The sequence below is a fragment of the Primulina eburnea genome, chromosome 8 (assembly GCF_022965805.1).
Source record: "Primulina eburnea isolate SZY01 chromosome 8, ASM2296580v1, whole genome shotgun sequence".
Taxonomy (NCBI): Eukaryota; Viridiplantae; Streptophyta; class Magnoliopsida; order Lamiales; family Gesneriaceae; genus Primulina; species Primulina eburnea.
The window spans coordinates 3,427,581-3,442,226 of record NC_133108.1 but is presented as its reverse complement, the minus strand read 5'-3'; the positions used below and the strand labels follow the sequence as shown (position 1 = coordinate 3,442,226).

General features: G+C 33.7%; 2 protein-coding genes across 3 annotated transcripts; both read right to left on the bottom strand.

The window, feature by feature from the left end:
- Window positions 1-3,919: 3,919 nt before the first annotated feature.
- LOC140838474 (xyloglucan endotransglucosylase protein 6-like) lies at window positions 3,920-5,830 on the bottom strand. Its single transcript, XM_073204805.1, has 4 exons — window positions 5,580-5,830; window positions 5,284-5,384; window positions 4,640-4,833; window positions 3,920-4,442 (listed from the first exon to the last, which is right to left on the bottom strand). Exons 1-4 carry the CDS (start codon window positions 5,734-5,736, stop codon window positions 4,022-4,024), a joined length of 873 nt encoding a protein of 290 aa, XP_073060906.1. The 5' UTR covers window positions 5,737-5,830; the 3' UTR covers window positions 3,920-4,021.
- A 3,826-nt stretch (window positions 5,831-9,656) lies between these two features.
- Window positions 9,657-13,144, bottom strand: LOC140838473 (BTB/POZ domain-containing protein At3g22104-like). Of its 2 annotated transcripts, none has more exons than XM_073204803.1 (3): window positions 12,676-13,144; window positions 10,587-11,696; window positions 9,657-10,361 (listed from the first exon to the last, which is right to left on the bottom strand). In XM_073204803.1, exons 1-3 carry the CDS (start codon window positions 12,736-12,738, stop codon window positions 9,894-9,896), a joined length of 1,641 nt encoding a protein of 546 aa, XP_073060904.1. In that variant the 5' UTR covers window positions 12,739-13,144; the 3' UTR covers window positions 9,657-9,893. The 2 variants fall into 2 exon arrangements, with proteins under 2 accessions (XP_073060904.1, XP_073060905.1); XM_073204804.1 differs by having other exon boundaries at window positions 12,782-13,143.
- Between the last annotated feature and the right edge of the window lie 1,502 nt (window positions 13,145-14,646).

Sequence of the window (14,646 nt, the reverse complement as noted above, 5' to 3'; positions counted from 1 at the left end):
TTTGTCCCACTACAAAATCACAAGGTGCAATTTGGTTAAGACCCGCAAACCAAGACAATGTGGAGGTTTTTACGTATTAGTATTCACTTTATCTGTTTACCGATTTCATTAATAGTAATAAGGTGGTGAGGTTGAGTGTAGTTTCAAAATACGTAAAAGTCAATGCATTATAGTCAGAGATTCACCGCTCGCGCTACGGTGTGAAGATATCATATGTGATCTGATTAGTTAATAGTGCAAGGAGTCTCTGGTCAGAGAAAGACATGTGTTTTAGATAAATGTGTTTTCCTAGTTGCACATATGGTGTCACTATTATTACTCAAAGATACATCACGTCGTTATCGAATTCGTTTGCAATTATCGATGTATCAATGGTTGTGGATTCGATCGAATATATGAGTTGGATAGATCGTACTGTACGCTAACCATAATTTCTTGGTTATTGCAGGCACTATCCGTGATACCAATTGGACTATATGGTGATGCTACTAGAAGCTTTTACCATGATCTGATAGGTGGAATCAGACTTGAGTTATGACATTTTGATTAAGAGGTTAATGAAAATAATGAGGATAATTAGGTTAGGCTCGAATAAGAACAAATATTGTTCCGCACCACAAGAAGTTGTGAAACTACGGCTAGTTATATGACTCAATCATTGTCACACAAATATTGGATTTTATGTTCTCGTTGAAATAGTTGAATTCAATGAGGTGAATTATTTGGCGAACATAGTGTGATTAAAATAAAAAAAAATTGCTTGTAAAATAGTTTATGAGTAGATTCCATTATTAAAAGTTGTGAACGTTAGCTTAACTGCTAATTAAATGAGGATAGTGAAAGTGTCTGTTTTAGTGAAAGAATTCACAATCTTGACAGCGGTTGAAAATGGATCAGTGAAAAAACCGTATTCAATCGTAGAATTCGGAGAATTGAAGAATGTGTTTGATCAAGTTGATTCTTAATATGAAAATACAAGAAAGAATATATCCACTTAAAATCTGGTACAAAGGTAAAATACTCTAAACATCCTATAATAATTATGATTTGAATAATACTACATCTAAAAACGTTTTGAACTTCAAAACAAAAATTTTAATACTTTCACCTCGCTTGGATGCAAGAAAACATTATTACAACCGTAATAACTACAAAACCACGACAAAGTTCAAAAATTACATTTAGCAATTTACATCTCATCCATAACATTTTAATAATAAATTAGCAACAAAAAAAATTATTACATGCCACAAACTATCAATTTATATCATGCATAGAAAGAAACTAACTGGAGCCGAATAAGAACCATGGTATCCTTTTTAAGTTCATAATGATGTCAAAATCTACATGTGTATATTTACCCTTACGTAACTTTAAATGTGTTCATATTTTTTGTATTTCGTTTATTTAATATTTACTTCTATTACATTATATTATTTTTATTTTTGGTTTGTGAGGGAGATAAAGAAGAAATATATTAAAAATAATATAATATATTTTATCTAATGGATAAAACGACGAAAGCAAAGTGGTAGGACGAATGTTACTTTCATCAATTTCCAAGTGCATGCATGCATGGCTGGCCAGCATCTGATCTTACTCATATCTGCCTCTAATTATTTGTGGAGCCAGAAATATAATTTTGTATGGATTAGAATTTTAAATTTTAAAATATTTTAATATTTTAAATTATATATCTGAACTAATATTATATTATTTCAAAATTATACAAATTTTTAGATATAATTTTTTTAAAAAAAATTAGACCAACCTAGTAAACATTTAGTCATATATATCATATATCAATCATAATAAATGCGTGCTGATCTATCAAAAATATATATATGGTGGTTGAATTTTCTAATTTTAAAGGTGATCTAATTTATAATATTGAAATTTATATGTGTAATGCTAACATTTTTCTAAATTATCAAGCTATGTTTACTCTTTTTAAAAAGTAAATGAACGCTATTATCAATTTTTTGATTTTTTTTAAAATTTAGTTTTGATGAATTTAACGAATAAATATTAATTTATCATTGGTCTCGTGAGTTAGTAGTTCTGCTCAACTACTCAGAAATGGATATCTTTTTTTTCATCATGATCAAATCTTCACATGATTTGATGCCAATGATTTAGACTATTAATTAAGTAGTGGATTTTTTTAATATAGTGCACACGCCCCATAATAAATTGTGATTGTGAATACATGCATGCATACATAAATGGAAGACCCACCCCCTTGTCTCCACTTTATACTGAAAGAACCAAATCAAATTTGATACTCACAACAAATTTAGAGTTTTGTTCCAGTAAATGACACTAATCTAGACACATGTTTCGAATTTACCCTAAACCTGAAATCATGAAAGAGAACATTAGAAAGGAGTCGAGAAGGTGTCCTAACGTAAGCCCTCCGACGGTCAAGTCAGATACTGAGAATATAAGAGAAGCAACTAAGGGTGCTACTGAAAAATAATATAGTGAATGAATCAGTTATACATCCGAACTTGATATTTATAGGAGAAAACCTAAACTCGTGCTGAGTCTATCTTTCATTTGGGCTAAGCCCATCCATGGAGTTTTAAAATTTTTTTTAAAAAAAGCTTTTAATTCTTCTAATCAACTTGAATTATATATATTCCAATTGGATTCTAATCTCAAATGGTTTAATTTTTTGCTCGAATTAGAACTTAAATTTTTGAGTTTAGCTCGAAAGCTTCGAGCATATTGCTGATTTATTGACTGAAAATAAATACTCAAAATTTTTGTTATATTTATTGAATGTATAATTGTATTATATTATCAATATAATATTAAAACTCGAGAACCTGTGAGTTCCAAATGTTATTAGGGTTGGAGCTAGGTCAACGTCAGATGACATGAATTTGAACAGTAACAGTTGGAAACTAATCATTCCATGCCCTACATTTGTTAATTAATTTGCATGCAATTTCAAACATTAATTTATGGAGAGAGCTCTTTATTAAATAATACGAACAAATAAATAAAATTGGGTAAGGTGTGAATATTTGATGGATTCAACTGGAAAAAAATATGGTCCTTTCATACAAACATGTACATATTAATTAATCAACATGTGCGAAGACAAGCAAATGTGGCGGCTCACATACTGGCACGAGCGGCAATATCCTTAGCAAATACTTATATTACGTATCATCCTCCTGATATTATTTGTAATGCCATAAACCACGATTGTGGGATTCACTTTTGATTAAATGGAACTTTCTTTTCAAAAAAAAAATGTACATATTAATCAAAATAATAATTTCAAAAGTAAGTGACCTATAAATATGATTTATTTAGTATTGGCCTTACAAACTGAAGGGGAAAAAGGGTAATTAAACTAACCATAGAGAAGCCTATTTAATTATATAAAATTTTAAAATATAAAACAATCAACAAAAAAATAATCTCGTGAGAAGGTCAATTTTGAGATAAGGATATCCGATCGACATAACTTGTGAAAAAATATTATTTTATATACTAAAAGTATGTCTTATTGTTATATAACATGAGACCGTTTTATAAAAAACTTCAATAAAATTTGAACGTGTATAAAGTAATACATTTAGTATGATATAAAAAAACAAAATCGGGTCGTTGATATTTACATCAGAATCACTTTCCTTTAGACTTTTGCGAATTTTGACTACATTGTAAGGAAAAACACATGATGAATCAGATTCCACTAAGCTTTAAAAGTGGACGGCATTAATGTAAAAACATGACAGAGTCAAAACAAAAGCCCAGACTCTACAAACCGCGGATGACTGTATGAACGTAAAATGCCCTGCTTGGTCTCTGCAGTTACGATTTATGAGGCGTGGAACGTGAAAAATATAACCATATTCGAAAAATATAATAGTCAAACCATATGAAATGGTTATTAACGCAATATCTACATAGCCAAAAGGTTTACATATGATCAGTAAACATGGAGTTTATGTCCAATTACTTCCCACTTTACAGACATTCTTCATGCTAATACTACAAGATCTTAATGGTGGTGGTGTTCGCACTCCACTGGGGTAGACGGGAACCGAGCTTTGTCCGAGCAATAGTCGTAGACCATATGGTTAGCCCTCACCCATATGAGCTGGTGGGATTGATGTAGATTAAGCTCAGACATGGTCGGCTCGTCCCACCAATACTGTTTATCGCCACCACTGCTGCACTTTTTTATGTTCTCCGTCACCGAGGCACCCTCGAGACATTGGCATCCATTGATTTCAAATCCTTTGTAGGAGGCTACAAAGGGTGCGTGTGCCCAATCTGTTTTGACTCTCCCACCTTGTGTAGCCCAATCATCAGCATTCCATATTGAACTGTATACCCCCATTGGTTGGTCTTTGGGAAACGGTATGCCTTTGTGCTCTAAGTTAGAGTGTACACGCACTGGAGTTTCATCCACTGAGAATCTGCAAAAAATTTAAATTTTGTGAGCAAACCATGCATATATCTGCACAAAAGATAAAGTTTCTTTTTTATCAAGCTAACACTTGTCAGAACACAAGATTCCTACTGCAATATGATCATCAGGCATATATTGGCGCATTACACATACACGTACGCACACGTGTGTGTGTGTCACGGAAGAGAGAGATAGAGGTCTCACAAAACTTGGCGCTGGGTCCATGAGATAGAGTAGGAGTGAAAATCCTCAGAGGGATCAAACCAAAGTTGGAGTCTCTGTTCTCTGTTGCCAACTCCATTCACATAAACATTGGTTTGAACCAGGTAAGGTTCACCACTAGTGTTGCCTAAGAACTCAAAATCGAATTCATTGTGATAAGCTCCATCTGATGACATCTGCCCCACACACACGCACACAGAACGTTATTTAATGATTCTATATGGCTAAAAAACAAAAGAAAGATCATTTCTATTTTTTTTTTCCTGAAAAATAAGCTGAGACAAGTCAAAATTGAAAACGAGGATCCTTGCCAGCACTAGTTGCGAGTTCTTGCATAAAAAAGGCACTCGTACATGAAGGGGGACATGGCAAATCATACACTTCCTGATGACTTAGAGAGGAAGCCAGCTGTGATTTATACAGAATTCATGTACGTATATCATGTCTATATTAAATTTTTATCAACCACTGACAAAGTGAAATGAAAGCAGTAAATGAAGAGGCCCCGATCAATTCCGAAACACGCTTTTTTTTTCCTTCCTTGCTTGTTTGAATATTGATGAATGATTTAACAAATAAACTGAGACCGTAAACAAGAAAGTAAAGAAAAAATTTCATAAACATACATAGAAGGCAGTAACAGTCCCAGCGGAGTCTCCCTCCACGAGCTTAATCTGAACTGTAACTTTCCCGTACAAATACTTGCTCTTTGATGAAAATCCAGCGCCTATATCATTCCAAGATTCAGTAAAACCCAGAAAACAATATACAGCTCAAGAATAAATTCTGAAATAAACGCAAGATCTCGAAATACTGTTAATGGCCTCTTATTTAACTCAGAATAAACAAAATGACATGTAAATTGTAACTTAGCAACATCCCAAAACTTAAAATAACAAAAATCAATGAATGTACGTAGTACCAGAGTAGTTGTCGAGTTTCATTTTAAGAAGCTCCCCTTCATAGCTGAAATGATCCAGAGCCCAACTTGGCTGAAAAAGATCACCAAATCTTGACGACCCAACAACAGAACCCACCAACGCAAACGCAAGAAAAACACCCAAGAAGTCTTTCAACATTTTGCCAGACGGTGAATATGATAATCTCTTATCTTTTTACCTCTGCGAATGAAATGCTTGGCAAGTGCAGTGGACGATATGGGGATGGTGGGGCTGGTCGTTTATATAGGGGAAGGAATTATTGATTATTGGGCATTTGGCTTCACTCGAAAGCCACTCGGCCACGTCAGCCGCATTCGCCGTACATGTCACACTTCATCTCAGAGTCTCGTTTTTCGATGCCCCATTTACAAATCAAAGGCTGGTGAAGCCGTTGTTCTTTGGCCCGTGTTTCGTTCTATGCCGAGGAGATGTTATCTATATTTTCATTGTGAGAAATACACAAGAATGAAGAAACTTATAACCATATTGATATCAAGTGATTACTTATATTTAGTTTATGTTATATAATAATGATAGTAATTTTTTTCATGACGTACAACTCGCTATAATTCGGTATTTATTAGGTAAACATTTGTACTAACACGATTCTGCAAAACATGTTAATAAGATAAATCATATTAAGGAAGTTTTGTATGACAAGATCACTCGAGAAAATATTAATAAAAAGAATCGAACTTCTAATAATTGTTTAATTGCTCATCTTTTCCGAAAATGTAATATTTATGAGAAATAAAAATGACATACTTAATAATATTCATTCTAAGAATTATATTATATTGTATTTGAACAAAAATATTTGATTATCTCAAAATTATTTGAATAATAATTTTGAATAATAACTACGTACTTTGAGTATAATTCAAATCATCATCTTTATTATTGAAAATATTTAACTTGATATGACGTTGGATTTAAAGTACATTTGAATTTAATCCATTCTAATAAGCGGATAGATTGAAATCGTAGATTTGGAATTCATCATTTTATGATATAATAATAACAGAATATGTATTTTGTAAGACGATCTCATATATTTATTTTAATAAAAAAATTCAACTCAGTTTATTTTAAAATGAAAAGTAGTATTTTCAGAATCAAAATAATTATTCTAGCAAAAAAAATTATTTTTTTATGAATCGAATTGAGACGAAGATGCAGTTAACAAAAGAAGCTTATGAAGCAACGTCCGAATTGAAAATGCAAACATCCCCGTCGAGTATTTGTTGGAAGTGTGGTGCTTTTTGTCTGTGGGGATTTGGGGCACACATTCTAAGGACCAGTCGCTGTAGGGTGAAAATGAGGGCAGATCGCAGCCAATAGGATCTTCACACGTGGAACACCCCAGCTGGACACTACTTTGTACAGCCAATAGGATTTTAATTTTTATAATATAAATTTTGTTATCATCAAATGAGTCATTTAAAAGAACATCAATATCAAATAATCAATTTATTTATTGTGGATTTAATTATTTTGAGCGAAAAAATGGCAAAACTAAAAAATGATCAAATCATTGGATATAAACCAAACAATGATAGTTAAATAAAGAAAACATAAAATATGTCGATTTACGTGAATAAAATTACAAATTTCACTTAATTTAGAGTTTTTACTCGTTCATCAAAATAAAATATGAATTTTTCTTCATTATTCGGAACAAACTTCATTCTTTTCAGTCTTTACACAAATTTATATGTCGTGCCTTATGTCAAATTTTAAAATTTTGTATCATTTTGTACAGATATATTATATTTGCACGTCAAAATTCAAAATGGGAAGGGGCAGCTGTGATTACTTTCCCAAAATGGTATAGTGATTGGTGTTGGTTGTGATGCTAGAGTGCACGCCTCTACACGTCTTCTTGGAATTAATTTTTTACCCTTTCCAATCTTCATTTCCTCTTTTCCCAAATACACACATTTATATTTATATATTATTAAATTAATATTAATAATTCATTAATTATTTATTTAGAATGAGAAAAAATTTGTAACCTTTTATTTCGTATATATTTTTTTTATGATTTTTTGTTCATATGTTATTGAATTTTGTCCATCATCTTTGTATTTTTTGAAAAGTTTAGTTTTTTTTTTCTGCTACAACGCTCACGTAACGTCGACATGGAGTTCCATGTTTAGTTTCACATTATCACTTTCGTTGGAGAAAGAGACGAGACGAAATTTTAATGACATACACAAGACCAAAATTACAATTTACACCTAAAATAAGTATTTAAAAAGTTAATAAATCAAATCAATTCTTCCGATAATTTACTTTTAAAATATTGACAAAAATTTGTGTGAGACAATCTCAAAGATCAGTATTTTGTGAGACATATCTCTTATTCGGATCATCCAGAAAAATTATTATTTTTTATGCTAATAGTATTACTTTTTATCGTGAATATCAGTAGGGTTTACCCGTCTCATAAATAAAGATTCGTGAGACCGTCTCACAAGAAGCCTACTTCTAAAATATTTATGTGGGTGTATTTGTTTAAAAAAATAAACAAATTGAATAAATCAAACTTGATATATACGAGATTTAAAATTTGGCTAGTTATTTCTTTCATTCTTTACCAAAAATACAAATTTTTAACTGTTTTTTATATGTACATACTGAATTATGTTTCTTGAACAACAGCATTTTTATAAATTTATTTTTATCGTATGTACGTACATATCTAGCCGATCATAATAAGTAAAGATTTACCCAATCATTATCTAAAGTAATAATCACATGAAACACGACTTATAGTATTAATATCTTTCATCTCTGCGGACATCAATTCACGTCTTTGTCCACAGTACTCTAAAGTTGCTACTTCGATGGGTGTGCATGATGCCAACTTTATAATAGTAAATTTTAATTTAATTTATTGAAAATATATTTTTTTATGTGAATTTTTCTCAGCTCTCTCAGCAATCATTGGCCACCTGCTTCGCCAAAATCAGACAAGGGTCCTTTATGTACATGTCCTGAATCCACCGTATCAAATGTCTGATCTCTAATGTCAGACGGTATTTAAAATTGAGTATAATTATTTATTAAAATTGAGATTTGCATTTAAAAAAAATCAAAAATTAGTTCAAAATTAAGAATTGTTGAAATCTATATATAATTTTCAATGATTTAATTGAGTCGATGTGAGATATCTAATATTGTTAATTAAAACTTTTAATTGAGAGGGGATGAATTCAGTATCATGATAAATTCAATACAAAATCATATGAGATAATTGTTTTAAATATCAATATACAATATATTTGTTAAAATTACCCTATCAACTAAATTGATATGTGGTTCTTGGGTAGTCCGTTATTAGATAAATTGAAGTGAATTTATTTAGTTGAAGTGAAAATTACCCGATCCACGATTGAGTTGGGCCCGACAATGAGCCCATTGAAGTGAATTTATTTCGTTGCAATTATTTGGGGTCCTCGAAACTTTGTTCGATGAAAATGTAAAACTTATTATACGATCATCTCACTGATCAATTTTCTGAAATAGGTCTTTTATCATATTTAATTTATGAAAAATATTATTTTTCATTTTTTTTATGAATCAGGTCTACCTGTCACAAACATAGATTTGTGATATCGTCACACAAAAAATTTTCTCTGATGAAATTACTTTGTGTGATCAATTTGATTTAAAAATTGACCCTCAAGTATAAAATCCCAATCAAATGAAATACAAAAAATTAAAGCTTGATTTATAAAAAAAAGAGTGATATTTAACCAAGGACCCCCCCTTGTTTACATTCCTGGTGCAGAATGTCGAGCCACGTAACTGATGCAGACCCTTCATCATACTTTGCCCGAACCTGACAGTAACCTGAGGAGGGACCTGTCCCCACTGCTAATTACTTATATAAACTTATCAACATTTTTTAAAGAAATCTACGGCCTTTTCTCGTCACTTTTGTCCACTACCCGATGTTTAATTTCTTTTTTTTTTCTTTTTTAATTTATAAGTGTTAGCTATAAAAGGCAAGAAGTGTGGTTACTCGAATTGGAAATCCAAGTAGGACAGGATTGTTTCATCATATCCTAAAATAAATATGAATTATTGGATATATCACAAAGGATCCTTGGACTACAATTGTTATGATATAATTGCTAACTGAGTGAGTTTGGATTCAGAATCACTTGATTTCGATTTGATTCGTATCATCGTATGCACATTCCTAGTATAGGTTCTGATATTTACTATGATAACAAAAATACAAGGTTTTCAAAATATCTACACAGTTCTGTAGAGCATAGTAAATTTCAATAATATGGACAAAGTTTAGGTGCAGATTTAGCTTTAGCTCTAGCGTGGCTTGGAAATCTTGATTTCACCATCTGTTCCATCTGAATTTGCATATTTCTGCAGTCTTTTTCGAGTTCCATCACCCTCCAGTGCATACCTTGTAAATGTGCTTTTATCTTCTTGTTTTCATCTGAACTATCGAGTTTCTTAGCATAGAGCACAATCTGCTGATCAGCGCACTCATCTTTCACTCCCTTTCGTGATGTTTCGAAAGAAGTACAAGGGGAATCTGTGAAGGTGGCAGGGCTCGGATCTTGAAGCAATCCCTTTAGCTTGCACTGCTGTGAAAACAGGGCGTGGATAGCAGATTTTGATGGAAATTTGGTGTTTTGAGAGAGGTGGTTGAATGCTTCTGGTGAGAGCTTCTCGTAGTTTAGCCCAAAACAGACTTCCATCTTCTGTTCCTCGGACAAACCCGAGTGAACCTGCATCAGTGAGAGCTTTTAGGCATTCGACATAACAACAAACAAGTGAATGGACTTTGCTAGCAACTGCTTTGTATTCTTATTTTACAAAAGATTAATCCAATCATTAGAAAAATCCCTTTCTCTTGACTTCTAGGATCCTCTGTTAAATTTTGACAATTTGACGTGGGATGGTATGGAAAATCCATACGTCGTCTTCACAATCTAAGAGTATTTAGAGTGTACCTCAAAATACAAATTCAAAGCATTGTAAATTTCGTCGCAAGAATCTCGAGCATAGTCTGGTATGGCATTGATTAGAGCCAAGAACTTCAAAGGCTTCAAGTATGGATCTGGGGCAACTTCGAGTAGATATAGATCCATCAAACTTGCAACTTTTTTCAGTCTACTCAATGGCACGCAACACACTCCTTTTCCAAGAAAATATTTCAAAAAATTGAGAACAAGATTCACATCATAAAAGTGGTTTCTCTGGATTGGAGATCGAAGAAGCAAATTATCTAATGTAGCCTCATCCAATCGTGAGCCGATCATGCTCTCTAATTTATTCCTGCAGCATTGGCTTACGTCCATTTTCACAGAAACTGGAAGAATCCCAAATAAACTCTTGTATGACACGGACTGTGTACCTAAAGAATAAAGCATCTCAACCACCATCTCGATGATTTTGATTTTGTCATCCACCGAAGCAGAAGGAAATCTTGATTTTTGATAGAACAAGAGAAACCTACAAATGTTTCCATTGTCGAAATTCCTGGAGACCAACGACTTTACGATCATTTCAATCAAATGGGTGTCTAATGCCACAAGATCTTCAAACCACCATGAATCCCGGGAAAAATTGTTCTTTAGGCCATCAGTGCTTCTTGTATCACAGGAAAATCTGAACCCAAAACTATCTGGTGAAGAAGTGGATGGACAAGAGCTCGTTTCGCAAGATGATGTAACCCTTTTAACTAGACAATCCAAGCACTTAGCAAGTGTACCGAACGAACAAATTTCAGGAAGTAGTCCCTGACACTGTTTTAAAGACACAAGAAGCTCCGACCAAGTCCAGTACTTGATCTCTTCAAGTGAGTTCTCCACTTGCTCGCAAAGATTTTCGGCTCCGGTGACAGATTTGTTCATTTCCATGAAGTATGCAGCAAATGTGAGTATAGAAAGATTGAAAGGATTTATGTTCACTTTTCCATTGTTGTAGCAGAACCGAGTGATGAGCTCGAAATTAGCTGCTCCTCCGGGAAAGTCGTGGAATATCACCTTCCGTTGGTAGCCCAAGCCTTTGGATTTGCCAAAAAGCTTTTTTATTCTTCCTGAATACGAAGTTACAACTCTCTACAAGATTTTTTGCACAACAAAAACAACATTAGATGCAAAATCATGCATAGTTGGTGAAACTAATACAAGATGAACCGATTAAGGGCTAGCCAAAAACATACACATGAACCGACATTAAGAAGGAACACCACAAAAGTAAGAGAACGAAGTTCAAAACCACTCCAATATCTCTTAGAAAGAGCACATAATCAACATCAAATGGAGATAAAGGAAGTCAGTTCCCAACTGATCATTGAGTAAAGACGAAACAAATCAAATCTGTCAATGAAACTAAAAGCCAAACCCAGAGATCTAGCAAGAGTCGAGCAAAGCCTTTAAAAAAGACCATGTCTAATATATGATTTCTGTAAAAACGTGAGCTTTGTAACCAAAAATTTACTTAAGTCCCACGTCTCAGACTAAATTATTGTATCAGCCAAAGGGCAGTCGACACAATTTGCTGATAGGGCAGTCGACACAATTTGCTGATACGACACATGTGAAGTCGTTATGCAGCAATAAATGCGAGAAAGAAATAAGGCGAAGAGGCTACAGCCTTGCGGAAAAGGGAAAGAACAGTATCAATCTAAAATGACATCAGTTCTGTAGTCTTTTGAAATATGTGAATGACGCAAAAGTGAAGGTGGAGACATTGAGTGCCCATATAAGATAGGTGATAAAACGAATACAATAATTGGCTTAAATTTTACTCGATAACTCAATGGAACTCAGGGCTACAAACCAGAACTTTTAGCTGCGCATTTCAAGAAGGTGCCATAAATACAGAACAACGTTAATGGCAAACAATAACTGTGAATTGATACATCGCATTAACTAAGTATCCCAATCATTCTGCCTTAATATATAGATGAACTGACAATGATTCCAGATATATCTCCCGCTACAAAATTAAATACCTTCCAAAATCTTAAGAAAAAAAGAAGGGAAACTATGCAAGAAAGACAATGATGAGCAGTAAATGAAAAGAATTTTGTACCGCATCCACAATGAAAATCTCTTCTCCATTAACATCCACTTGGAGTACAAAATATTTATCCATACCCACATCCCCAAAGAACTACAAAGAGAAAAGAGAGACCCACCTCAGATCAAGAAACTGTTTTGGCACTCATCAAAGAAATAGCAAAAGCACAGAATTTCAAAGAGCCCAGTTGGAATAATATAGAAATGGCGAACGCAATATTCCGAGTAGGTGAATAAAGACGAGCAGAAAAGGCTCGTCCTCGGTTTTGCAAAAATGGTGGGTCAGTTAGTGCAGAAGCGGCGGTTTCTAGGCTGAAACGACAGGAGTGTATGCGAAGCAACAAAAATGTGGGAACGCCCAGAAATTGACATTATCGAGTTTACGACGATAAATAAATGGAGATCAGAGGTGTGACAAAAAGAGTAAGACTTAGCAGAACCAATAACATATTTCTGACATTCTTGCAAACTGTACTGTTTTAGTGTGGAATTTTTTTTAAGGTTTTCCATGATAAACTCCAACAAAGAGATAAATCGACATGAATCTTATAGAAAAAACAACAAATACTGACCAGAGCACACAATAATTGATCATGCGACGTCGGTGAATATCAATCCCCATTATCCAAAATTTTACCTGCTAGCATGGAGCAAGCGTGAATTCTTAATTCTTCTTACGGGATGGGAGGTCGCTTAACGGTCCATCTATTATTTTACTTCAAAATATTTTTGGATATGGAAATTTAAATGAGTTGGAATTTTCTCAACCCAATCCACTTAATTTGGTTGATGGGTTAGAGCCAATCTGACATATCCAACCCATATTGACGTCTCTACTTTCACTAGTTTAATCCTCACTTGTGTACCGAATGTGGCTGTAAGTGAAAAATGAAAATTTTATGGAAGGATCGAACTATCATATACATGTTATGGAAATGGCTGGATCGCCGACCACTATTACAAAAACTGTGGACTAGGCAATATGAATTGAAGCAGGATTGAGACGAGGTAGACAACCACATGCTCCATTGATACCTTGTGGTGGTTCATATTTTTTAGCAAGTGTACAGTCATTTCCACCTCAGCGGTCAGACAACAGTAGAAGCATAAACAATCTAAACTGAACGAAAAATAATTGGAAAATAAATATCAGTCTAGCTCATCTAGTTCTAATGGTTCACAGAGTGTAACATGTGGGTAGTACCCCCGTGATTTTCTGTGATCGATGTGAGGCAGACATCCTACTGTACAGTATGGTGGAGTACATGGATCATGTCACAGTTGTGGTCAGCCAGGGTATTATGTCAGTGCTTGTCCGAACCGTGTACAGGGACAGATGTAGCCACAACATTTTCCTTATGCCAGAGGTAGTTTTCCAGTTTGCTAATATCAATGACCATTTTGTGTCTGCAACATCATACCAGTAGTCTAGTTACCCACATGTAAGGGGTAATGTGCCACAGTCTTTTCAGGATCCCCACCAAGACAGAGTATATGCTTTGACTAAGGATCAGGCTAAGGAGGCTACAGACGGGGTTATCGCAAGTATTTTTCTTATTTACGAACATACTGCATGAGTTTTATTTGATACCGGAGCATCTCAATCATTCATGTGTCCAATTATGTTGATGAATATGAATTTCGTACTACACAATTTCATGAAACTGTATCTGTATCTATGCGAGCTGGTCGATTTATTCCATCTGAGTACATAATGTTAGATTGTGTGTTGCATTTCGATGATAACATTATGATAACAGATTTTATTATATTGCTGATGCTTGATTTTTATTGTATGATTGGTATGGACACAAGTCAAATTATCAAGCCATTATAGATTGTTTTCACGATATAGTACGATTTATGTCACGCCCCGAGACCGGGATTAGTCGACACCGACGTTGTTTATCAATCACACAATTAAAAACAACCAGCCTCGTAGCACAGTATAAACCGAAAACCTGTTTATTTCATAATTTCTCAA